At 38.5% G+C, this 25949-nt stretch overlaps 1 protein-coding gene across 3 annotated transcripts in view; it reads left to right on the top strand.

The window, feature by feature from the left end:
* Nucleotides 1-24614, top strand: part of GABRG3 (gamma-aminobutyric acid type A receptor gamma3 subunit) — a 411112-nt gene extending 386498 nt beyond the window's left edge. The window contains exons 7-10 of one of the 3 annotated variants that reach the window (XM_018563082.1): nt 8513-8665; nt 14741-14937; nt 22071-22076; nt 23883-24614. In XM_018563082.1, the coding sequence (XP_018418584.1) occupies nt 8513-8665; nt 14741-14937; nt 22071-22076; nt 23883-24161 (635 nt within the window). In that variant the 3' untranslated portion in view covers nt 24162-24614. The remainder of the gene's footprint in view (nt 1-8512; nt 8666-14740; nt 14938-22070; nt 22077-23882) is intronic. The other 2 variants (XM_018563074.1, XM_018563090.1) reach the window with 2 other exon arrangements.
* The last annotated feature ends 1335 nt before the right edge of the window (nt 24615-25949 follow it).

The following is a 25949-nucleotide window of genomic DNA, read 5'->3' as shown; positions in this document are numbered from 1 at the left end:
ATAAACTGATCCACTTTATTTTTACACACTGAGACACCTAGAAGCACTTGGTTAAATATCACCTCCTAATCGTACACATGTTTATTAACTATTACAGTGCCGTGTTTTTTATTGATTAAACGGCACTTGCATTGATGTGGTTTTCTGATGATTTGTAGTTCACAAACACGATTGTAGGGTTTTTTGATTCACCTACTAGCTCTGTGAATTTGGTTTAAACATCTTCAGACCCAGCGGTCTTTAATACAGCAGCTTGTATTTTACATCACAATATTTATTTATTTATATTGATGTGTTGACACGATACACTAAAAATTCACCACATTGACTTTGCAGTATATAAGTAATGTGTTAAGGAAACACTATTTTGGTTTAAATCACTGCCACCTGTGTGATATACAGCTAATTGAACTCCTAGCGCTGCTTATCTTGTTATATCGGTCGTTACAGGCTGCCAACATATTTGTAGATCACAGTGTAAAAAATTCTATACCAGGGACAACAACAGTGTTCCTTGCACCAGAATATTTTTGTTAAATCTATGCTTAGACTATGCACATTAAAGTATTTACATATTCTGAACAAGCAGTCAAATCACTTCAAACCAAGCCCCCATCATTTTCTGTATCTACAGGCATTGTGAAAAAATGTATCTTCAAAGTTAACAACACAAGAATTTAACTCACAGCTCCTTTCCTCTTATTTTTAATAAAAGCATAATCTGGGTAGTTTTCCAGACTTCTTATGTAAACAAACACCAGGTGTTTCTAAACTGTTAACAAATACTACAACCCAACTTTAGAGTCTCTTTAGAGCCTCTGTTATGGATGAATTACTCCACAGTACATGCAGCTAGAGAGGTTGGTGATGGGTTTTTTTTAAAGCCATATTGTGAAGAATTTATAAATACAATAATGTCCATAATCAGGGCACAGGTGCATGTAATATAAAGAACAGACTGGATTAAAAACAATGTTGCCCGGTTACCTGTGAAGAATAATAAATGGTTCCAGGGGATGAATAAATTGTGGGATCAGTAAGCAGATTGCAGATTGTCTCCAATAGACAATCTGCAATCCATCCAGCAAAGTTATCAAATGTTTCTCAAACAAGCCAATACTCTCTGCTGCCCCTCTACAGTAATATAGAAAATAATGTCAACCATTCCAAGCAAAAATTAACACAAAAACAAAAATAAATCTTCCTTCATTTGGACACCTGCACTGAGTAACAAACATACCTTTGTAACATGGTTAGCTGGGCTTTCACTGTAAGCTGAAAGGTCATAGCTGACATCAATTTAAACATACATGTGACCAACTAATTATGTGCAGCAGAATATTTTTAGGACATGGGACCAAAGTTTTCTCATATACCAAAACCTTGAAATATAATTCCTGAGGGACCCTTTGCAAAAACTATTGAAATGGTGCCCACTCCTAATCACACTAATCTAAATGGATGCTACACTCTCATATACAAAAAAGCAACAAAGGAAATGTACAAAAAAGCAACAAACAATAAATGAATCATAGGCATACATTTCATTTTCCCCTTTAAATTCAGTTGTATTTGTATTATAATAAATACATTTATGTATCACAATAATATACAAAACAACACAAAAGAAAATCCTCACTCATTAAAAAGCAGACAACATTGTCCTGGATCCCCCTTGCAGTGCTGTTTCCACCCTCCCCCTATTTGGACATCACCTTGTATTTTTCTCTAAGTGTGCTTCAATTTGTTATCAGCAAAGGATCTCATTCTGTATTAGGTAAAATATCAGATGTAGTTATTATACCATCCCACCTGAATGAATTCAATGGGGAGCAGTATAGGCACTATTCCTTATTCCTGTATACTGTAACTGTCCAGAGCATTGCATATATAAAAAATATATACAAAGCAAAGTGATCTTACAACAGTGCAGCTGATTCGTTTCAGGATTTTAAGTGAGATTTAAAATACAAACTTAAGACAGCTCAATGTGTCCTGCTGAAAGTAAGTTTTCCGGTTTCCAAAACATAAGTTAATTATTGTGTTATTTAAATAAAAAATGTGTCTTTTTATTATAAATATGAGCATTTCTTATTTAAATATTTTCTTTGGTATTGTCATATTTTATGTAGTCCAAGTTGAACAAGGTAGGTTATGCAGCACGGTTTTTTTGTATGCAAAATATACAATTGTTTAATTTTTTTAACTTTTTTCTCTCATCAGCAGTGTTCAAAACTGTATTCTATTTTATGTTATTGCGCTCAAGGTGCTGGCAAAGCCACAACCTTTTTTTTAGTTAGCAAGGTAAAACACCTATCAGGTTTTTTTGTTTTTTTTTACTGTCTGCATCCCGTTAGGGAGATCTCCTTTCTCTTGCTGTCCCAGAGATGTGAAAGGAAATGAGAAGAGAACTCTACAAAACAATGCATATTACCTTCGTAGACAACTGTGACTAGAATAGGTGTCCCCAGTAGAAGTTTTTTCCTCATCCTTAGTTCTGTTGACAACTCTAAAATTAAGGATTTCCCCTCAGTTTTCTAAAATCTCTAACCCTTTCTCTCTCTTTGCAAAACAAACAAAAAAAACCCATTTGGTCTTTGATTTTGCCTTTAATTATTTGCACTTTAATGTATTAGGTAATGCAGGATATTCCTGCTTACCACAGCCCCTGACAACTCTAGCTGCATCATTGTGAAGCTAGCAATTATCCAATCCAGTAACACTCTCTATCATCATGTTACAACAAGCACTTTCTGGTATTTCTACTTGCAAAAGTATGTGCTCATAGCCTGTTTGCATGGCATTTTTTTGCCCACTAGCTATATCTACAGAGGAATGCACAGGACTTGACCAAAGCACATTATTAGTGTGTGTAAAACTTTATTGAATCAGGAAGGAATGCACAAGCTAAGAGTGATTTTTTTCACACACAAACAATGGCAAATTTTTTTAATGAATAATCCCAATAATCTCTACTGAGATAAGGGGTATTGTATTTAATTTTGTAATCTACCACACTTGCTTTTTTTCACGGCTAATAAACAACCCCCCACTCCATTTAATCATACACCCTGTTGCTGGTGCATATTTCAGATGCCCTTGTGTTACTGTGCATACTTCCTGTTCCTTTGACAACTTGCCTTCCGGTAGGGACCTGAGTATATTTAGACCACAACCACTTTATGACCACACATTACTCCAGTGAATGGGCACACGTATGCAAGTTCCATTTTAAGTATACCAAAACATACTTTCATGTGTATTAATAGGTAGGGGACCCTCTGTGCTATATACATGTTGTAGATGGTGTGAGCCTTAAAAGGGGTGAACAAGTAAACTTGTTCATTATTGTAATTCCACCACACTTCCTTGTGTTTGTACTGTAATGATCCTGGAACACACCTGTAGTGATGATGGAACACCCTCCTAGCAGGGGCACATCCAGAGTCAAGTCTCGGTAGGGGCACTGCCAGAAAATAAGCCCCCCACATCTGGCTCTTCCACTGCTACTGTGCCCATCTCTCTCCTCTCCCACTGCCACCCCTGTGTCCACTGCCCCCCATCTGGCCCTTCCACTGCTACTGTGCCACCCCTTACCTCTCCCACCACCACTGTGTCCACTGCCCCCATCTGGCTCTTCCACTGCTACTGTGCCACCCCTTTCCTCTCCCACTACCTCTGTGTCCTCTGACCCCCTGGCTCAGACCCTCTCCCCCCCCTGGGGTACAGCGCACTCACCTGGCCTCTCCATCTGGGATAGTTCCACCACTGCCAGCCTTGGGTGGTCTGTACTCACACAAATTAGGCAGCTGCAAAGCCCCAGCATGGGCTGAGGCAGCCGCCTAATTTGCCTAACTACAGTGCAGCCTCTGCTTTGGGTCTTGATTGTTCTGTGCGGCTGACCGGGTCCAGCAGTGCGGCGGAGGGAAGGAGCGATAATTTTCTCGGGGGCATCCCCGGATCCGCCACTCCAGCTTCCTATAATGTATTTGCTGGAATTTGTAGTCCTGTATAGCTGGTGGTATTCTGCATTCTTGTATAATCATTATACAATATACATCAAGTCAGCAATACTGAATAGCACCAGTTAGTCTCCCAATAAACCCAAGGAATAGGTACAAAAACTTACCTTATAACTTGTTTCGCTGGCAGCTGAAGCTCGCATTTGTTGGCTGACACTCTAGAATGTGGGCAGGCCCTTACTTTTCTCCCATAGAATGCAGGACTGCTGGTCCTGCATTTTACGTGATGACTTTAGACAGCTGCAACTGGCCAAGCAGCAAAGTAAAGCAGCATAGGGGAACCAGTCACATTGAGAGGAGGAAGCCTGCGGGAGTGAGGAATAAGGTATTTTTTTCTGTTTATTCCTTCTCCCCTAGCCACACAAACAATTAAGCCATGAATCATAGAGGGGAGCCTAGAGTGGGGCTCTAAGACATTGTAAAGTGCTGTAATGTGCAGTACCCTACAGTAACAATATTTATTTTTAGATTTCAGTTTAGAGCAGCTAGAGCAATGGTAATTGGGTAATAAGGGGTACTGTACATTATAACAGTTAAAAAGTGGCTTTGTTGGTATTATGGATGGAGGTGTATCATTTTCACATGTATATAAATTATGATTGTACTAGTAACATCAATTTTTACATCAGTCTATAAGTTCTTTGCATAAGAAACTAGAATACTGGAATAGTAAATAAATGCTACCTCTCTAATATCTGTACTGCTAATAACCATGTGTTCTGTGTAGTGACATGAACTTGTGCTACCCTGACCTCATTCTGTCTTCTCATTTTTAAAACTGAACGGATTGCTCTCTGCCGTGTTAGCTTGAACACTTTAGAGTATAACCTGCTACGTGCTGATAAGTTTGATGTTATGATGTCTATATACCACTGCAATTCTAAAACATTTTTCGTAGTATACACTATGGTAGCTGCCCATGGGGTATCTGATTTTTTGATAAGCAATTATCCAACAGCCTGTGAACATATGTGTGTTTGGCATACAGTATCTGTTTAACAACTTTGCACATTGACCGACCACTTTATAACTGAAAGACATTGCTCAGATTTGAAAATTCCAAACAATCTAATAGGGTTAACTGTTGATTCTGCTTAATTGAGATACAACATAATATGTGGCTTGCATAAATGTGCCTGTTCACTTAAAAAGGTGATCATATAGTATAGTGTTAATCATAGGCATGCGCACAGGGTGCCTGGGCACCCCCTAATCATCCTGAGCGCAACACCAAAACTGCATGAACCAAACTGCAACAGTGGGTGCCATGTTTTTAGTCACTGAGCTGATGGAGAGATCACAAAGATCTGTGACCAGCTCAGCGATACAGAGCACAGCAGCACTTGCCACTTACATTCCTCACATAGTAGCTGCAGTCCTCTGTGCCTGGGAAGTCACGAGGGAACGTGGCTGTGCTTACGCAGGCTTCCCATCCAATGAGGAAGCTGGGCGGTGGTCACATGACCACCTCCCAGGCTCCCTGCTTCATTTTCATTGCCACACCCCTGCTGGAAGAGGTAAGGGACAGTTAAAGAGATGGGAATCTGGAATGCCTCAGATCTGTGTATGCATTACCTATATGTAATATATATATATATATATGTTGTGTGTATGTATATGTATACTGTATATGCATGTATGTTTGTACTTTGGTGTGCACAACCTATTGCAATAGGCTGCACATTCCTTTTGCATACATAAAGAGTGGAGCAGTAAGGAGTAAATAATGTACAGCATAGAGTACAGAGTGTAGTATGAAACCTTTCTTAGGTTCACATAGAGATGCCACTCCTTATTTATACAAAAATACATACCTACAATGGGTAGGCAGCAACGTAATCCAATAGATAGGTGTGGCTGACATGTGACTGAAAAACAGAATGGCAGAAAGCATTTAAAGGTATACTTTTTATTGAACCCTTTTAGGTGTTTGCAGGTTCAATTTATATATTACATTTCACAGGTAATCTGCACTGGTCAAACATAGACCTGGTCAATATAGAGATGATCAAACATTGAACTTAAAGCAGAACTCTAGGGTCTTAAAAAGTTAACCTTTGCAGTGGGGCTACCTCCACACACTGAAAGGGCTAACTGCTCATTTTGTCTAGGGAGCGCAAATAAAATAAATACTCACTCGATCCTCAGTCCCACCAGCTGCTAGACCACTTCCCACAGCCTCTTCTCCCCTAGGCTTTGGCGGTCTAAGGACCCAGATGTAATCACCTCTAATACACATCTATTAGACATAAAGACGCAGATGGTCATACCACAGCCAGAGTGGAGAGGGAGAGACGTGTGCGGTCACTGCTAAAAGGACCAATGATCAGGTGAGTATTTTTGTCTCTTTTTTCTCCCCTAGAGAAAAAATAAGTACTGCAAAGGTTAACTTTTCAAAATCCTGGAGTTTTTCTTTAAAGAGAAACTCAAGCTATTAAAAAAATTAGCCCATGCAATGGGGCTACCCCACTTCTTACTATGTATTTGTTTATGTATATTCTTATTATTTCATACATACAGTATGTAAATATGTAATACACATTTTGTCGTAACAGAAATTTGAACAGTTGGGCACAGTTTTTGCAGTGATATACCATTTTATATATGGTAATAAGATATTGTAGGATATGTTATGTTATTATTTGGTAATAAGTGCTGCATTAACATCACAGTAGTCTAAATCCACTATAGTGAGACAGTCACTTTTATATGTCAGCAGCTTATTTCTGCAAAGAAGGATCCAAGCACAAAGGGATCTTTAAATTGTATTCTTTTTAGTAATTATCTAGTAATGGCTTACAGAAACATAGTACATCACTATGACTTTTTAGGTATGTCTAACTTACACTTAAAACAAGCAGTAGTTTTTGGCCTTCAAATTGCATATTATCTGCCACTCCAAGGACTTTAACCTGGCCTGCGACCAATGAACACATTCTCTACAGTACCTATAAGTCAGTTGATCTGGAGAAAATGGCAAGGTTTTTTAAAGTGCATCATGTTAACTTTTTTTAATCTGTTGAAGAAAAGACTGTAGGGCATATTTATAAGGTAGTCCATTAAACTAACAAAATTCACTACAGGTGAATCTGTCAATATATATGTGTTTTTAACTAGCAGTGGTTGTTTCACCACCAGTGAAAGTTTGTTGAAAGTGACATAAGCATATAAACATACTGTTTTTATAAATATGCCCCCACATCATCTCTGAAAGACTCCTATGTGCATTCTTATATGTATAATCAAAAAGTTCAACAGGTAGGAAGTTCAACTTCATACAATGATGGGTCCCTGAAGCAAAATGCGTAGCCCATCACTCTCCAGTCTTCAGGTTAAAGCCAATCTCATTACTTAAACCTGTGCTGTGGTAAAGCAGTGCCAGCAACATAGTATATGAATTGCTTTAGTAGACATTCAAATTGCGAAGTGAACATGCCTCCAGGAGAAGGCAATCTTGGCACTCTGGCTGTGCTGAAACTGCAAATCCCACGATGCCTCTGGGAGTCATTCTTGTCGCTGTCAAAGTCTTGCAATACATGATGGAATTTGTAGTTCCACAACAGCTGGAGGTTTGCCAACCCCTGCTCTACTCTTATTAAATGAATCCCACTGTGCAGAAGCACAGTCATTTTCACAGCTATTTTTTTTTTCTCTTTTGCTGCTTTTCTAACGATTTTCAGCTGACCTCCTTCTGAAAATTCTAGTTGTCTGGCTATGCTTTCTACAGCCTGAATATATTTTAGTCACATAACTGGGACAAGCATGTTATATATGAATGTCAAAAAGGTGTTGGAATTTCTATTATCTATTCTTGTTTCAGGTCATTGTTAAAGCCAATACATCAATTTGTCATGACAGGTTGCCCATATCCCCCTCCTATCTAGTATGCCCACACACATACCTCAGATACAGTGTGGAGCAGCTTCCCCTAGATGACTCTCCAATGTATCTATTAACAATGTGGTGATGAACCTACACACTGCAGCACATACTGTATGTCCTGCCTAAACATACAGGTGAAACTCGAATAATTATAATATCGTGCAAAAGTAATTGCAGTAATTGCTGCAAAAGGGGCCCAAACCAAGTACTGAGTACATATGCATGCTTGTACTTTTCAGAGGTCCGATATTGTTCTATGTACAATCCTTGTTTTATTGAATGCATGTAATATTCTACTTTTTTGAGATTGTGGATTTGGGGTTCTTGGGGTTTTCATGAGCTGTAAGCCATAATCATCACAATTATGACAAATCACGGCTTGAACTATCTTGCTTTGAATGTAATGAGTCTATCTCATATATTAGTTTCACCTAGTGAAATAAATGAACGCTATTCTAATTATTCGAGTTTCACCTGTATATATGTTTTTTTGCAGAAATGTGAACACTGGAATTTTTGCAAACTATTTGAAAAAATGTTCTGCTTTGGAGTCACTATGTTTATCATGATAGGCATTTTTAAAGTATGTTCTCCATTTATCTTATCAGGTGATTACGTTGTCATGACGGTATACTTTGATTTAAGTAGAAGAATGGGATACTTCACTATTCAAACATACATCCCTTGCATATTAACAGTTGTGCTATCCTGGGTATCATTCTGGATAAAAAAAGATGCCACGCCAGCAAGAACAGCGTTAGGTAAGATAATTTTACTTATTCTATAAAAGCATGTCTCAAATGCTGAACAGTACCCATGAAGCGATTTTTCACCTTTTTGGTGTATGTCAGTGGACTATGTCAGTCTTCCCTTTGAAGTAATACTGTTTTTATATGGATTCCCCGCTTTTGAGCAGATCTGAGGGTATTTATCAATGCTGGTAATTCTCCTTGAACTTCACAATATAATATGCATTTTATAAAAATAACTCATATTTCTAAATTTTTTTGCACACATTAAAATGCAAATTTTAGGCCTGAAAATTACTTATTTATTACAGGTATTTAGGGATGCACCGATACCAAGTACCGTACTCGGTACAAGTACAGATACTTTTCCAGTTCCAAGACTAGACTAGAGGAAAACTCAAAAGTTAGGAGGCAGCTGTCATTTTTAAGGAGCAAACGGAGCTCCTGGGATTTGTGCATCTCTGTTTTAATGTATCATTTTGTTTTTATAAATATAAATAAAAGGATGCACCAATACCATTTTTTCAAGTACAAGTACTGATACTTGTCCAAGTACTTACAAGTACAAGTACTAATACATATTTGTTTATTGTCATGTGACAGTTTTTCTAAAACAGTACAGACTAATGATTTCAGGACAGTGGTGGAGCGCTAGACCTAGGTCCCAGCTGCAACCTCTGCAACCCTGGTAGTTTTCATGAAAATGCCAAGTATCGGCACTGGTATCTGAAAAGTATCGGTGCATCCCTACAGGTATTTATATAGTGTTGACAATTTACACCTTGGTTTACATAGTTGCACATCCACATCAGTCCCTGCCCTCAAGGATCTTACAATCTAAGGTCCCTATCTCACATACAGGGCAAATTTAGAAAGGAGCTAATTAACCTACCCTGGGGTAACCCACCCAAGCACAGGAAGAACATGCAAACTCCTTGCAGATAGTGTCCCTGACTGGGATTTAAACCAGGGACCCTTAGCTATTGCAAATTGAAATAGCCAATAGTAATGTAGCAATGCATTTCAATGGGAACATTTTTTTTTTCTATTCTGACATCGCTACGTGTCAGAATACAGAAAAAAAAAGACACAGCAGTGTATCTCTCCTTGGCGGCCGGGAGCAGGAGACTCCCGGGGCGCCAGGGAGAGTTTGCTGTTTGGAGATCAGTTACCTGCTAACCAGGGACGCTGATCTCTCTGCAAGTGGCCGGAGCCAGCCGTAAGATCATGGCTGGCTCCAGCCAGCTGTCAGAATCATGCTGTCGGCCAGCTTTGGGTTTCAGCACGGCTCAGCCGAGCCTATGCATATACGTTCGGCTCGACTGAGCCGCTCGGCCACGTTCGGGAGCTGTACAGGTTATAGTGAATAGCCCGTACAGCACCCCTTCGGTTCTACTAAACTGAAGGGGTCCTGGGGCCGAAGCTTGCCGAAGGATCGGCCAAAGCTATGGCTAGATCCTTCGGCAGCTTCGTGAATAGACCCCTATGTTGTCTTGAGGCTTCTCTGTCCTTTTTCCCATAGCAGTAGTGTGTGAATTACATAACATCCAGGGACTGTACATTGATGAAGGTTTGCAATTCTGCACTAGCCCAGATACACAGCCACATCTCAAACTGCACACACCTCAATATGCCAGATGTGTCAGAATGAGGGTGATCACACATCAAAGGAAGTAACTACTCTCCCAAAGCTTTACCATTGGCAGTGTGGAAGTCTTATTTAAACAGAACAAGGAGCAATAAATTGAGAATTTATTATTAACATTTATGGTTATTAAAATTATATTTTTATTAATAAATGTATATTTCTTATTAAAATGTATTACTAACATTCGCATTTACCTTGAGAGAACTTTCACTTTTATAAACCTATATATAAAAACATTACAACTTTTATGTTAACCTTCCCTCCAACCCTTAATTCAGAACATGTCCTTAAAAATACTTAACCTCTGCCCCCCAAGCCTTCCCTGTATCCTAACTTTTTAAAGGGAGCCCTTTAACCCCTTTTCTCAACACTTTACCCCTATTCTGCTGCGTACTTCACTCTAGCACACGGATCTCAAACTGAAATCACAAAATACTATAATCCCGGGAAAACTGCTTTGTACCATTGCTAACTTCCCTCTGGTAATGTTAGTTGCCTGGCTGTTATTTTGCTACAGCGGTTGAAAACTTTCTGAGTCATTAAATCTGAACAAGTGTGAAGTAAGTGGCATCAGAGCAAAGAATGCCATCAATTGCAAATGTTTGGAAACTCTGTGAGTCAGTTATTAGGAACACACTATTTAGCATGAATCACAGCCTCTAAATGGTTCTAGTGATCAGCTAATAGTGTATTCTTGGTGCTGGCTTTTTAAATGTTTCTGTTGCGTGATTTCTTGCACAATATGTTAATAATATAGAATAAACATTATTGTTATGATAAATAATGTTTTAGAGGCTCTGTTTATAAAGCAGAAAATGAGACTTTCTCAAACATTTTCTGGTGGAGCACATCTAGATGCATGTGTTTTAAATAGGAGTGATTGATTCTCCACCAGCAAATGTTTGTGTAAGCCCCATTCTCTGCTTTGATAATAGGGCTCTTAAAGTAAAAGTCCAAGTGTATTTTTTTATTTTTTTTAGTCCTCTTCCTCCTCCTACATTTAATACAAAAGTGCCTGTGTTTTTCTTATCCTCTCCACACTCCAGTGCTGTTCTCAGTTTACTTCTCGGCACAGTGCCACCGGTCCACTTTGGCCATGATGATGCTAACATCACTCTGCCTATTTCCTGTGAGTCCAGCCTGTTGTTGACTCACTCCCCTAGGGGGTGTGTCATTACACAGGCTGGGCTTACAGTACTCCAGGACTAAGCCGCACTCACACACCTTTATGTAAGCGTCACTTAGTCTAGGACGAATGTCTGCTTATTACCACTGCTGAGAAAGATGAGGAAGTTTCTGTGACATTTCTAGGCCACCTAGAAGACTGCAGAAAAAAGGTATGTATAGGGTTTTTTAAACAAAAAGGATCATGTGGGCACTGGGCTTTATGGGGAAGGGAATACCATAGTTACAAAGTTATCACACTTTTAAATTGATCCCCTTGTGCTGTTACATTTTTAACTTAACGTATGAGAATAATTTATTGCCAGGATTGAACTGTATTTTTTGTGGTAGAGATATACAACATATTTTTTTAGAAAGAGTAGGGCATAGTTAAACTCCTGTCACTTTTTTTTATGTATTTTGTACTGTCTGTGTACTATTGGGAATATTTTCCTTAATTTCCTGCATTAGAGTTGCCGAAGAATGTTAGACGAAATCTCCATTGGAAGTGATGGGCAATCCTCACTTAGACAATTGTCTTTGGAACAGGTGTTCCCATTGAAAGATTTTCTCTCATCTCCTGTTCTGGTGACTAATATAATATTTTGGATTTCCATTACTTTCTGTCACGTTACCAATGATTACCAGGATAAATGGAAAGGGTTATTCTACCCAGCTGGGACACCCAACAATATAACCTAAAAAGAGGTTCTCATCCTTCCCTACTGCATCATTACTTGATGGTGGGCGGCACAGTGGTGTAGTGGTTAGCACTTCTGCCTTGCAGCACTGAGTGTCCCTGGTACAAATCCTGGTCAAGATACTATCTGCATGGAGTTTGCATGTTCTCCCTCGGCTTGCGTGGGTTTCCTTTGAGTACTTCAGTTTCCTCCCACACTCCAAAGACATGCTGGAAGGTTAATTGTCTACTGTCTAAATCAGCCCTGTATGCATGTGAGATAGGTACCTTAAATTTTAAGCTCCTTGAGGGCAGGGACTGATGTGAATGTTCAGTATGTAAAGTGCTGTGTAAATTGTCGGCGCTCTATATAAATACCTATAATAGTGAAAACTGCAAGCCAAAAGCATATAGACCTAATTTTGTAGCGTTTCCCTACTGTTTCCTTATTAGAGATCCTCACTCAGCTGTGTGGGGGGACATTTGGGACATCTATATTTGGTTTTCGTTTTCAGAATTTTGATCTATTTGGATGAAGTTAGGTTGTTTTTAAATGTGAAAAAAAGTGTGGGGTCCCCCTCCACTCATACTCACCAAAATGCTCTGATACTTACCCCCGATACCGAAACTTACGGTCAGAGGGAGATTTCCTCTGACCGGCAGTGCCGCGAGGGAACATGGAGCCAGCTTCCCGGCCAATCTTCATCGAGCTGGCCAAACAGCATGGAGCCGCCTTCACGGGAAATCAAGAATAACACACTGCCTGACTTCCTGATTGGCCATGAAGCTGGCTCCAGAATAGCGGAAGTACCAGTATCGGTACTCGGTATCAGCAACTCCCGAAATATAAATAGCGGTACTCATACTTGATACCAAAATAAATAGTATCAGTGCATCCCTAGTTTTTACGCTTCCCTTTTATCCCACCCTTCTGTATCCCCCAAAAAAAGTTTTGGCTATACATACAGTTTTAATTGCTGTCAAAGCCCATCTAATTCTAAGCACTATTTGTAATTCAGATGTATTGCAGAAAGGTCAGTAGGTTATGGTAACAATTTTGTAAAATGTTAAGACCTTCCCATATTACTGAAAATATTTTTGTAAAATTAAAATATAGTAAAGTAAGCTGTAGCTATTGAATAGCTATGGCTATTTAGATAAAAACAAATCCTTATATGATTCCACATTTATGTTTGTTTTATTCAATTTTATATTGGACTATAAAAGTAAAAAATATAAAGCTTTTTACAAGGTCAACTTTCGTTGATAGGAAAAACAGTTTTGCAGCTCTTGTTTTAAATTGGTTTGCTATTGGATTTGAATGGAATTTTGGAATAAAAATTATCTATTAAACCCAAGAAAATAGAAGGGATACTGGAATGGTTTCTGTGAAGTAGTGTATTAGATCAGCATAACAAAATCTTTTGCTATGAGAACCTTTTACTAAGTCAATTATTTTAGCAGGTTTAATGACATTTATTTTTGGAATATTATAATTTTTTCAGAAGTTGCAACTCCTCAAAATTCCAGTGATGCTGGAAATATTTGTATAATTTGTATGGATTTATTTATATATAACTGTAAGTGATTATTAACAAATATGTTTATACTGTTCATGACTCAAGTAGTTTGCACCTTTTTATAACTAGAGTGACTGTGGTCAGAATGCATTAGCTATATTTTAGCATTTTCATTTTTTGAACGATCAAGTATAAAAGGCTCAGTCAGTATAGCAGTCTATTTGCCTATTTGCTCTTTGACAAAAATGTTTTCATAACACAGCAGGGCAATTCTGCTTTGGCAGGTAATAAGGTGACACTGATCACCAACTGGAAGGCAGTTAATTTAGGTACTCCCCTTCACTAACAGTCCAGGCACAGTCCAGCATACCCAATGCTGACAATGATCAAGGGCAGCAGAGCCACCCATATACTGTATCATGTCGTGACCTGTCAACAAGCTGCAGATGCATTTTAACCTGTATTTTGGTGCATGGGCAGCCCATTTGGAATTAACAGAATGCCTCAATGCAGAACATATTACCACTCATGCAGTAACACACCACAAAGCAGCCACCAGATCTGAGTGGCCAATCTGTCCTTTTTAACCTCTCTACCTCCATACTCAATATGACTTGTGTGGCTATGACATCTGATTTTGTTAGTATGATACTAGTACAGTTAATTTTGAACAAAAGGGTAGAGCTTCACAAGACAGCTGACCTATGGGGCAGGAAGCATACAACTCACTCTGTGTACAGTTAATGGATACACTTTGAATACTATTTGCTAGAATACTGCATACCTGTGCACATTAGATTCAATTTAATAGCTTTGTTCTAAGAATTATGTTATTCACCACAGTGAAGAATGCAGCCCTATGTTATCAATTGTGAATCACCAAAGTTCTTGCAAATGGCAATTATGATATGCTTCCACATTACTATTTTATTTTGAAAAAGCTCCTACAGCTTTTATTATTCTAATGATTCATTTTAATTTATGATCACAAAGTTCATTGAAAAATTAAGAAACATTTTGCCTTATAAATCTGATGTAAAGTAGTATAAACTGAAAGCATGTATTTTCACTTCCAGGTATCACTACAGTACTGACAATGACAACCCTGAGCACCATAGCAAGAAAGTCTTTACCACGAGTTTCCTATGTCACTGCCATGGACCTATTTGTGACTGTTTGTTTCTTGTTCGTATTTGCGGCATTGATGGAGTATGCAGCACTTAATTACTATTCAAGTTGCAAAAAGCCGAGATGTAAAAAGAAGAAAAAATCGGTAAGACATTATCGCTTTGCTGCCTTATAATATTTTCTTTGGATTTGATTTCGAGTTTAAAGACCTCTGTCACTAATATGTACAGGGAACCTATCAAGTCAAATGCTAATAAAGGCTGTATGAATAGATTTTTTTTTAAAACCTCAGGGGAATGTGAACTGAAATGTCAATATTTCAACTATTCTTTATATAAATATGACTTTACAGCCACTTACATGTGTCGAATCCTCTACATCTTTGATTGTGTTTAGATGTGTATCACCAGCAGTACTTTCAGAGAATATGAGGCCCCTTTCTAGTCTGGTGTGGTGTGTCAATGCGCATATTCTAAAGTACCTGTTAGTATGCATTGCATTAAGACAGCACGCATATAAAAATATGAATGTTACATCTTATAAAAATGTTTGAACATTAAAATATAATATTCATTCAAAATATGTGCTTATTAGGGATGAGCTTTTTGTTGAGTTCAGCAAACTGGCCATATTTTCACAGTTCGCCCTCCTGCCAGAATGTAGCCAGAAGTCTGTCAATTATTGGTATAATATCTAGCATCTCTAAATCACAAATCCCCACAACCTCTGACATTGTAAACGATCCAGTGGCGATCTTGGGTGAAATGCTTGACCAAATATGGACATGATAATTTGTGACCTGAGGAGCAGTGCAGCTGCATCATCATGTTATCAGGTCCTTGTGAGGGAAAGGTCAACATTTGTCAAGCATAGCTCATCATGATTGGCATGTATCTACATTGCTGGATGAGGTGATTGATGCAGGATATTTCATGTTTTTCCTTTCTCATACATATGCAAACATTTCTAAAATTCTGTTTTCACTTTGTCAGTATGGGGTACTGAGTGTAGATTACCAAGAGGAAAAAAAATAATTTAAACAACTGTAGTATCAGGCTGCAAAGTAAAAAAAAATGAAAAAAGTGAAGTGGGTCTGAATACTTGATGAATAACGTACTCGTTCGAGCTGGGGGGCAGATATCTGGGGGCTCCCTTATTCCAATGGGGGCTTCCAGAATCTGATAAGTCCACAGTGTAGATCCCTAAATTCATTTTGGGGACAGGATGTTGGGATGAGGCCCTTGTCCTCGTCAACATGGTGACAAGGGCCCTTGCAAAGAGGGCTTAGCTAACCCCTCTTACAAGGTAGCATCCCAATGTTGAAGGCATGTGGCCTGGTATGGTTCAAGAGAGAGGCATGAATGGTTGCTTATCCTCTTTCCTGGTCACCCAGATTGCATGCCTGGATTAGGGCATTTTATGAATATTTGGAGGGACCTTTTTGTTGTTTTTTTCCCTTAAAAGGGACAATACACATAGTGTATTGTCCCTTTTAAGAAAAGAAAGGCCTGGAAAGGGGGGGCTAAATGGCCCTCAACATTGGGAGGGGGGCTGCCAATCCTCCGCACTTGCAAGGCACCTTATCCCTGTGTGACAAGGGCCCCATTCCAGCATCATGTCTCCCAAAAGGAATGTGGGGGTCTTCAGGGGGAACTTATTGTAAGCTCCCTTTAGAATAATGGGGTCCCCAGATATCCACCCCACACATGAATAAGTAAGAGGTACATAGTAATTATTAGTAGTGAAGTATTTTTTTAATATTTTTTTAAAGTCTCATAATGTAAGTCCAACGTCAATCGCACCATCCAGCAATGTACTGTAGATCCATACCAATCATAGTGAACGCCACATGATGATTTTGACCCATCACCACAACATGCCACACCTGACAATCTTCTCCCGCTGCTGCTCCTGTCACAAATGACAGGTGCTGCCAGAATGTATACAGCAGCAGCATGAAAACTGGCTAATGCTGTTGATTAAATATGGTCATGATCGTATTCGGTTAATGATGTCACGTAGGATACCTGTTGCTATTTACATTCCAGCAGTGGTGGGGAGATGTCATCTGCAATTGAAGAAGCAAGGGTGTAGCATCTTCATCGCAGCACGTCTTTGTGGTGGCCAGTCTACATTATCAGACTTTGTACATTATAACTGATGTGGATCTACATCACTGGATGAAGTAATTTGACATTGGGTTTACATCAGGGAACATTGTTTATTTTTCTTTTCTATATCAGAAGATGTGTGTGATTTTACTATTTCCTTTTTTGCAAATACTGTAAGTATCAAGGGGTTCTTTGTAAAAGGGAACTTATTCAAATGGGGGGTCTATATATCTGTGGACCCCCTTAACCTAAAGGGTGCATCCTATTCTAATAAGTCCCCCCTGTAGGACCATACGTCCCTTTTAGGGGACAGGATGTGGGGATGAGGACCTTGTCTGACCCCCTCCCTTTCCTGGCCATGCAGGCTGCACCCCTGGATAAGGACATGATTTAGGTTGTAATGGGAGGCCAAAAGCAGGTTAATTGCACCTATCGATAAATAAATAATGAATGATCTCAGAAACATCTCAAACTATCATCAAATCAAGCTCATTGACACAACCCAAAGCACGTTGTCATGGACCCTTAGCATTTTCTGGGATAATTAGCCACCTATACAAATGGAAAGGTATGCACTAAAACTACATACTTGTTTCTCAAAACAAGAAATGTTCACAGTCTTGGATTTCAAGGAGTCTATGTTTAGAGTATGAACACTCACAGCAAATATCCTTATGCCAATTCTTTCAAAGGAAAAGTCTTACAACTGGTTGAAAATGTTTGTCTTGTAGGCACTGCTATTACACATCAGTGCAGTTCACAGCTATATGTGTTATGTAAAATATGTGAAGATATACATCACATAAAAAAAGTTTTTTCAGAATAGACAATTGTCACTAAATGTCTGGCTGCCATATTACAGCCAGACTTAAATTAGAAGCAACCTGGCAGGATAAAAATAAAGGCACTACCATTGCCAGATGCTTAATATAAAAATGTGCAAGCTTCATGGCTGCCATTCATGTCCTTGTTTCAGTACTCCATGTGAAACAAGGATGTTGCCAATAAAATAAGGTCTCCTAACCTCCCATATTTTTTCTGGGTCATTGACTAACTAAATAGCAAAACAAGTATAAAAATGACCTTCCCTAAGCTCTCATGTTTAAAAACAAGTCAGCGATGGCAGTTCTCATATTTCTATTCTTGAAAGTGAAATATATGTAAGGCTATATTTTAAAAAAAAGCAACCATATAGATCTAAAGGTTTATTAATATTATGTTCTTGTCTGAACCTTATGCCAATTTGCCTTGCACTCTACAAGGGATCATAATTAATTGTTATGCTACAGAAAGTCCCAACAATTTAAACAAAATATCTGAGTAACTGGTAAAATATTTATAAAAGTGCAGCACTTATTCCTTAAGTAGACAGTTATGTATCTCCTCAATTGTTTTAAGCCTGAGGTTCTAATAAATAAATCACGTTTACTTCATCTTTATGAATTATTTACCAGGAATTTGGAGATGCTTTCTTTAGATGTATTGTACATATGCAATTACCACTTCTTCTGTTATGCAATAAAACCTATTAAGGTGATTTGGTCAATATACTTACTGTAGTTTGTGCTACTCCTTAAGATTTTCTAGCTTTGTTCACTCAACGCATGTTAAATAAAGGTAGTACCTCTGTGTCTCTTGTGCTATTCCTCTGTGCTAGCTATACTTGCCTAATGAATGATTTAAAGTATTTTTAAGCATTAAAATGTATAGTATTCGTTTATTTCTTTGTGCTTTATGTTTATTTTTATTCACTCGATTTTCTTTTAGAAGTTAGTGATGTAGCTACTAAAAAGGTTTAGTGAGCTGCAGGCTTTATAATTCTGGGCAAATAGAATACTTGCAATGAATTCTAATGGGAAGGTACAGGTAAATGAAAGATATGCAGAAGTGCTGAATGAACAGTGCACTTCAGTGTTTTGCATTTCTTATATGAAAGTGAAGCATTTAAGGAAACTGGGCTGGGGGGGGTGGGGGGAATTTGCTCCGCAGGACAGAACTAGGAATATGTGTTGAGCTAGAGGACCTTACTGGAGATATTAATCCATTCAGACCTCAATCAGAACAGGACCCACAGTGACAACTCCTGGCCATTTTATAGCTTTCTGCTTAATGTTCAGATCTGTGATCACAGAGCCTACCAAAGGCATGGCTTCCATTATCTATTTCCATTGTGGCTCTGACATAATATAAAACTGAATGCCAAGAGCTGCAAAGAAAATCAATCATTATTTATTAAAGAAAGCTGACAGATTAATTGTGATAATGGCATGGCATTTCATTTAGGTGAGTCTGTATCACTTTCAAAGAGCAGAAGTCATCTTGGTCAGGACCAAAGTAGTTCAATGCTTGCAATTCATCCCTTGGAATCTCTCTTTTTAGTATATGTATGTGAAAATGTATGTTAAATTGAACCATGTTCACTAAAACAACACCCTCCTTTTGCTATGGCCATCGACCACTGCAGCACACTTTGTTTACTTACTATAAAAGGGCTAGTTGATTGTATTTCCCACCCAGGCCAAATGTTCCCAGTCCTCCCCTGGAATAAGGGCTATAGCAATAGTTGGCTAGGGTGTATATTACAGCTGAAAGTCTCGAGGCATTTTCAATATCCACAAGTCAGATTCTTCTGGAAAATGCCAGCTATGTGTACTAGATACCCCATTTCAATGTCCATCTATTTAAAATCTTAAACTGTAGTTCCACTTTTGCAGGCAAATGTAAAAAAAAAAAAATACTATATGTTTGTTATTTGTTCATATTCACAAAGCATTCCTAAAAATATATTTTTTAAATATGTTAAGATGTTACTTTGGTGAAGACCTTTTTGCAGATTCCAAACTACTCTGAGCAGCTTGAAATTAAAAGTAGAGGGTCGAACTGGAGGACACACTGAGCTTCATCTCATTAACAGACAATATGTAGAAGTCTTTAGTTCAATCTGAGTTTATTCAAGTTTAAGAGTTTAGTACAAAAAGGCAAAGTAACAAGTTCACCTTAATAAAAATAAACATAAACATGGGGTTTTGACAAAATACAGAAAGTACATGTGTAAGGCAATAGACTATAGGCCAATAGGCCAGTGAACATTAGCAGCAGAATAGTCAACAGTATCTGAGCGGTTATGGTTCGGCAAGACCAGTGATGGCACTTGTAGTACAACGTATAAAAGACATACCGTATGTTGGTTTAGGCCCAGGGTCGTCTGTGGTATTTCTGCCCAGTACATCCCGACACGGGGCATGTGCACAGGGCAAGGGGATACCACGCTAGCGGGTACAGCATGTGGTGTAGGTAGTAACGCTCATCAGTTGGGTATTCAGTATCCTGTACCTAAGATGGGGGGTAGGGGGAAGGAGATGCCAGTGAGAGGGGTCCATCGAGGGATAAGAAAGAAAGAAAGAAAGAAGGGGGAGTGAGGGGGGGAAGACCAGCTGGGCATAGAGGAGGGAAGGGATGAGGAAGGGGACATTAGGACAATAGCCCCCCACCCCCTGCCGAGCCATCTAGTGACTGTGGTGGGTAGGAACTTTTTAAGGCGTAAGTGTTGTTTTGAACCCCACTGAGTTCCTATACATAATCCAGGGGGACCAGGTGTGGACATATTTGTCTCCGTCTTCCCGCTCCCCCGCCAAGAGTGAGCGGAGGCTCTGGGCTGGCGTCAGAGGCAGTGGAGGATCCGTCCCGGCCTTCTTCGCCGGCGCGACTTTCGGCGGCATCTCGCGGCCTAGCGCGGTGGGTGCGTCTGGCGGGCTGTCGCGTGGGTGCCGCGTGAAGTAGGAGGCAATGTCCCGGGAGGAGGAAGCAGAAGCAGCAGCCCCAGAGTCCCGATCGTCGGGCATAGGGGGAAAAAGGGTGGTAGAAGGCTGAATATGTACCATAGGAGAGTCCCGGTATAGCAGAGCTCCTGGCTGCACGTCCTCACACCACCATGGCTGGCCACGCCCCCCCTATGTAGAAGTCTTTAACCCTTTGTTAGTACAGACTGTGTTTAAACCTAGTCTAGAACAGACAATAAAATCTTCCTGCACAGTACAGACAGGGTTAATTAGAGAAAATATAGCTTCCCACAGCCCCGTCCTTAACATTACATGGGAGGGGAGCTAGGTAGAATTTTTAAGCAGGTAAAAAGCACTTAAAAATGTAAGCAGCAATTTCTATTATTTTGTTTTTACATTTATGCATTGTGAACGGGATCATATTGTATATCATCAAATATAAAGAACATGTTATCCCAATATGACTGCACAAATGGAACCACGCTTTGAGTAGGGACCTTCAGCAGCAAACAGCAGGGATTTTAGGTTTATGATAATAGTGGTGAAGGAAAACAAGTACTAGCCTTACCTTTGAGTAAAATATACATCCTGACACTTTTTTTTCCCATTCACGTACATTTGAAACTTGAAAAATACAGTATTGTGCAAAAGTGTTAGGCAGGTGTAAAAAAATGCTGTAAAGTGAGAATGCTTTCAGAAATAAACGTGTTAATAGTTTATTTTTATCAATTAACAAAATGGAAAGTAAATGAACAGAAGAGAAATCCAAATCAATATTTGGTGTAACCACCCTTTGCCTTCAAAACAACATCAATTCTTCTAGGTACACTTGCACAAAGCTTTTGAAGGAACCCAGCAGGTGGGCTGTTCCAAACATCTTGGAGAACTAAGCACAGATCTTCTGTGGATGTAGGCTGCCTCAAATCCTTCTTTCTCTTCATTTAATCCCAGGCAGACTCGATTATGTTTAGATCAGGGTACTGTGAGGGCCAAACCATCACTTCTAGGACTCCTTGTTCTTTTTTACACTGAAGATAGTTCTTAATGACATCGGCTGTAAGTTTGGGGTTGTTGTCCTGCTGCAGAATGCATTGAGGACACCTTTGATCCTGACCAAATCTCCCACTCCATTGGCAAAAAAGAAGTCCCAGACTTGCAAGGAACCTCCACCATGCTTCACTGTTGCTGCAGACACTCATTATTGTACCGCTCTCCAGCCTTTCGGCAAACAAACTGATTCCTGCTACAGCCAAATATTTAACATTTTGACTCATCAGTCCAGAGCACCTGCTGACATTTTTCGGCACCCCTGTCCCTATGTTTTGATGCATATCTGAGTCACCTTGTTTCTACTGTGGAGGTATGGCATTTTGGCCTTATGACCATAGAAAAACGTCAGCTGGTGCTCTAGACTGATGAAGGCAAAGGATAATGACACCAAATATTGATTTGATTTGGATTTCTCTTCTATTCATTTATTTTTCATTTTGTTATTGATAAAAAATAAACTAATAACACTTTTATTTCTAAAAGCATTCTTATGTAACAGCATTTTTTCACACCTGCCTTAAAATGTAACCTAATGAATAGAATGGTACTGAAGAAGATAGAGTTAAGGTGGTGGAGCACTAAATGAAAATATGGCCAGTGGTGTGACATTTTCACGGTTTATAATACAAAAACACTTCAGGTGACACTAGAAAGCTTGCAATAGTAATACCAGTAGTCTGATAGTTTGGACAATTGAATCTTACTTCTAAAACAAAGATAAGGAGAGATAAACTGGAAACTCTTGTTAACACTTCAAAGTCTCTAGATAACCTTGAGTGCATATCAGATGAAAAAGGTCCCATATTGTATTTTTTCCCCACATTTTTATAGCACCAACATATTATGCAGCTCTCTACAGAATACATTGGCCATTCACATTAGTCACTGCCTTTGAAAGATATTACAATCAACTGTCCCTACTACACCATAGTGACACATACACACACTAGATCTTATTTGGTCACACCCTAGTTAGCCTTTCAATACAGTGTTTAGTAGTGGAAAACTTATGAAAACAATTCTCTAGCAGGATTCTAATACAGAGCCAATAGCTTCAATGTAACAGGGCTTTGGGTTCAATAAGGATTGGTAAAGCAGGATTTGCCTGCAATATTCGGCAACATTTACTTTATTTCTAAAACTGACTGGTGAATACAAATATGTAGGAATCAATCCAGAAAATTGAATCGGAAATTGAGGTGTCACAAATCTGTGTCCAATGTGGATTTAGCAAAAAGAGGATCTTATAATATTTGCCACATTATAAAAATTATGCATTTTACCAAAACTGTCATTGTAAAAATAAATGTGCATATTGGATGATCTTTTTAGAATGGGTGCACATGTCATGTAATGTCGGGATCTGTCCTGGCTGTGGCGGTCTCAATATATCGCAAGCTGTAGCTCGCAATATACCGAGCTTTGGGTCACGGGAGGATGCTAGTATATATATGTCCGCCCGTGACCCTTAAGAGAACTATGGGGAAAAACAACTACCCCATAGTTCTCTTTTAAATTTAAAATATAGCCCTTTATAAAGGGCCAGAATCTCATCTTTCTCGTGTTTATCCAGCCTTAAAGTTATAAATGTACAAATGAATTTCATTGTAATTAATAAAGATTATGAGCACGATTTCAGTGGGCAATAAGAGTGCCAAATGAAATCCAATACTGTAGAAAAAGGAAATGAATAACAATAGTACAAATACAGTATATGTAGCTAATTCTCAACCAATCTAGACAGGTAGGCTTATTTTAATAAATTAATATCAGTAAATAACTGCAGCAGCTCGTAACAACTATGCAGTGATCAGCTTTCATTGTTGTAAATACTTACTAATATAAAGTAAAATATAGGTGGTTGTTATAGACCATCAACTGTTCATTGTGACTCTTTGTTCTTCCTTAAAAATAATCCTTTTTAATAAAAACTAAACCACTGTAAACTACCAATTGTTTGTTAATTTAAATAAACTCATATCTTTTATATGTTTAGCTGCAAAAGCCATTATTGTTTTAGTGTACTGTACAAACATACTATGGATAGGTCAGTGACAAGTATAGTGCTAGGTGTAATTCCATCAATCTAGTATGTGGCTAATGGTGACATATAACTACTTAATATTGGTCTTTTCCTTTTATTTCCTCAGAATTATTCATTCCTGGATATGAGACCTCCTCCGACTGTCATCACTTTGAACAATACCATGTACTGGCAGGAATTTGAGGAGGCGTGCGTTTATGAGTGTCTAGATGGTAAAGACTGTCAAAGCTTCTTTTGTTGCTATGATGAATGTAAATCTGGCTCATGGAGAAGAGGTCGGGTACATATAGACCTTCTAGAATTGGACTCGTACTCCAGAGTGTTTTTTCCAACATCATTCTTGTTATTTAACCTTGTATACTGGGTTGGATATCTTTACCTATAAAGACTCTGCATTGTGAAGACTGCCTTTATCTGAATCAGTCTGACAAACAAAGCTGAAGGATACAAAAGACTTTTTTTTCTCCTCACAGGAATAATGTTTGTGGTCGACTGAGCAAGAAAAAAGGACTCTATTTAAAGAGTTTAATTGTGAAATGTTACTACTGATGCCTAACTAATTTTTACCACAAGACAATGCTTATAAATTCTTATATAGTAAAAATCTATATTTGGCATAGAAAAATGACACTGAAAAAATATCACTGAGTTATATTGTACTTATAAAAAATTAAAGAAAGGTACCGTTGCACCCTTTTATTAAAAAAAATTAAAAATGTATATATAAAATGAAGTACATTTTTTATTAAAAAATAACCTATCTGATCGTTTCAAAATAAAAGCCATGTTTATCTTTTTATAAGTGGTATAGACGTTACATAAAAAGCTGTAACTTTTTGAAAATATGACACAAACACTTAAGCTGGGAAATGTGAAGATACATTCACTTTGGAAAAAGTGAAACAAACTCCTATGTTTACAAAGAAGACTCATTTTGAAAGAACACTATTTATAGACATATTATGTGTATCCTTGTAAGAATACTCCTAAACAAGGAAAAAAGAAGAAAAACATCCTTTTTATATTGTGAAGTTCTTTTTTTCTGCAATTACTGTTTGATTACTATACCCCTATGATTAACCATGTTTTATGTCACAATGGCTATTTACCATGGTGCCTATCAGCAACATTTTAAACACATCTATGAAAAAAATTAAAACATCTCTAAATATATTTTCTTCATTTTTTAATGTTTAAAACAATTTTGTTTTTCTTTTTAGCTGATGCAAATGATATTTTTGGATACCCGTTAAAGTTTATTCTAGGGTCTGTTTTTCCTAGCTAGCCCATATTGCTTCTAATGAACTAGCTAGGCAAACAAAATAAATAAAATAAGAACTATGTTTATTAAAAGATAAGACAACTGCTGTCTGGATCATTTTTTTAAAATACGGCTAGGGTATTCAAAGATAATTATATTAGGCAATCAAGTACATTTTAGCTGTTAGAAGCAGGGGCGTAACTAGAAATCACAGGGCCCCATATCAAAATTTTGTATGGGGCCCTGTGATTGCTAGTTATGTCACTTGCAGAGCCCCAGTTCTGTGACAGCCAGCACCCCCACATGCCATAGCGACCCAGGTGGCCCTGGCTGGGCCCCCCTGTGCCCGGGCCCCATAGCGGCCGTCTGGGTCGCTATGTCGATTGTTACGCCACTGGTTAGAAGATGTATTATTTACAGATCCTGACATAAACACGGATGCTTAAACTATTCCGGATTAAATGTTTATGTCACTGCAAGTAAGAGGGGGAGCGGAACCAAAAACCTCAACTACTGTCTTGCCTATGCTGAAAATATTCAATACCTCCCCCCACCCTCCATGTATCACTCAGCCAGGGGTTATGCAACAGTATAATATAACCCTTAGACATAAAAATCCTTGCCTAATAAAAAAACAATAGTCTGAGAAATGACTCTCATCTAATGTCTACATGTATTTTAAGTCAATAATTACCAAATACACAATAATATGGCCCCACAATTCCTCCCAGAATCTGAAGTCTACTGATAAATGAGTACTCTCAACCACCTCCTGACTGGCCATTGTAGTAAAATGCCTAGTCGGTGGAGCACTTATTCTCAGGGGAGCGCTTATTCAAAACGTCTTAGTGTATGCCTATAGCTTCACTGTCATTAGACAGCAGACACCAAAGGCAAAAGGCACATAACAAA

Source organism: Nanorana parkeri, unplaced genomic scaffold (assembly GCF_000935625.1).
Source record: "Nanorana parkeri isolate BGI_ZX_2015 unplaced genomic scaffold, ASM93562v1 scaffold21, whole genome shotgun sequence".
Classification (NCBI taxonomy): domain Eukaryota; kingdom Metazoa; phylum Chordata; class Amphibia; order Anura; family Dicroglossidae; genus Nanorana; species Nanorana parkeri.
The sequence above is the reverse complement of the archived record's forward strand: the minus strand, read 5'-3'. Positions and strand labels throughout refer to the sequence as shown.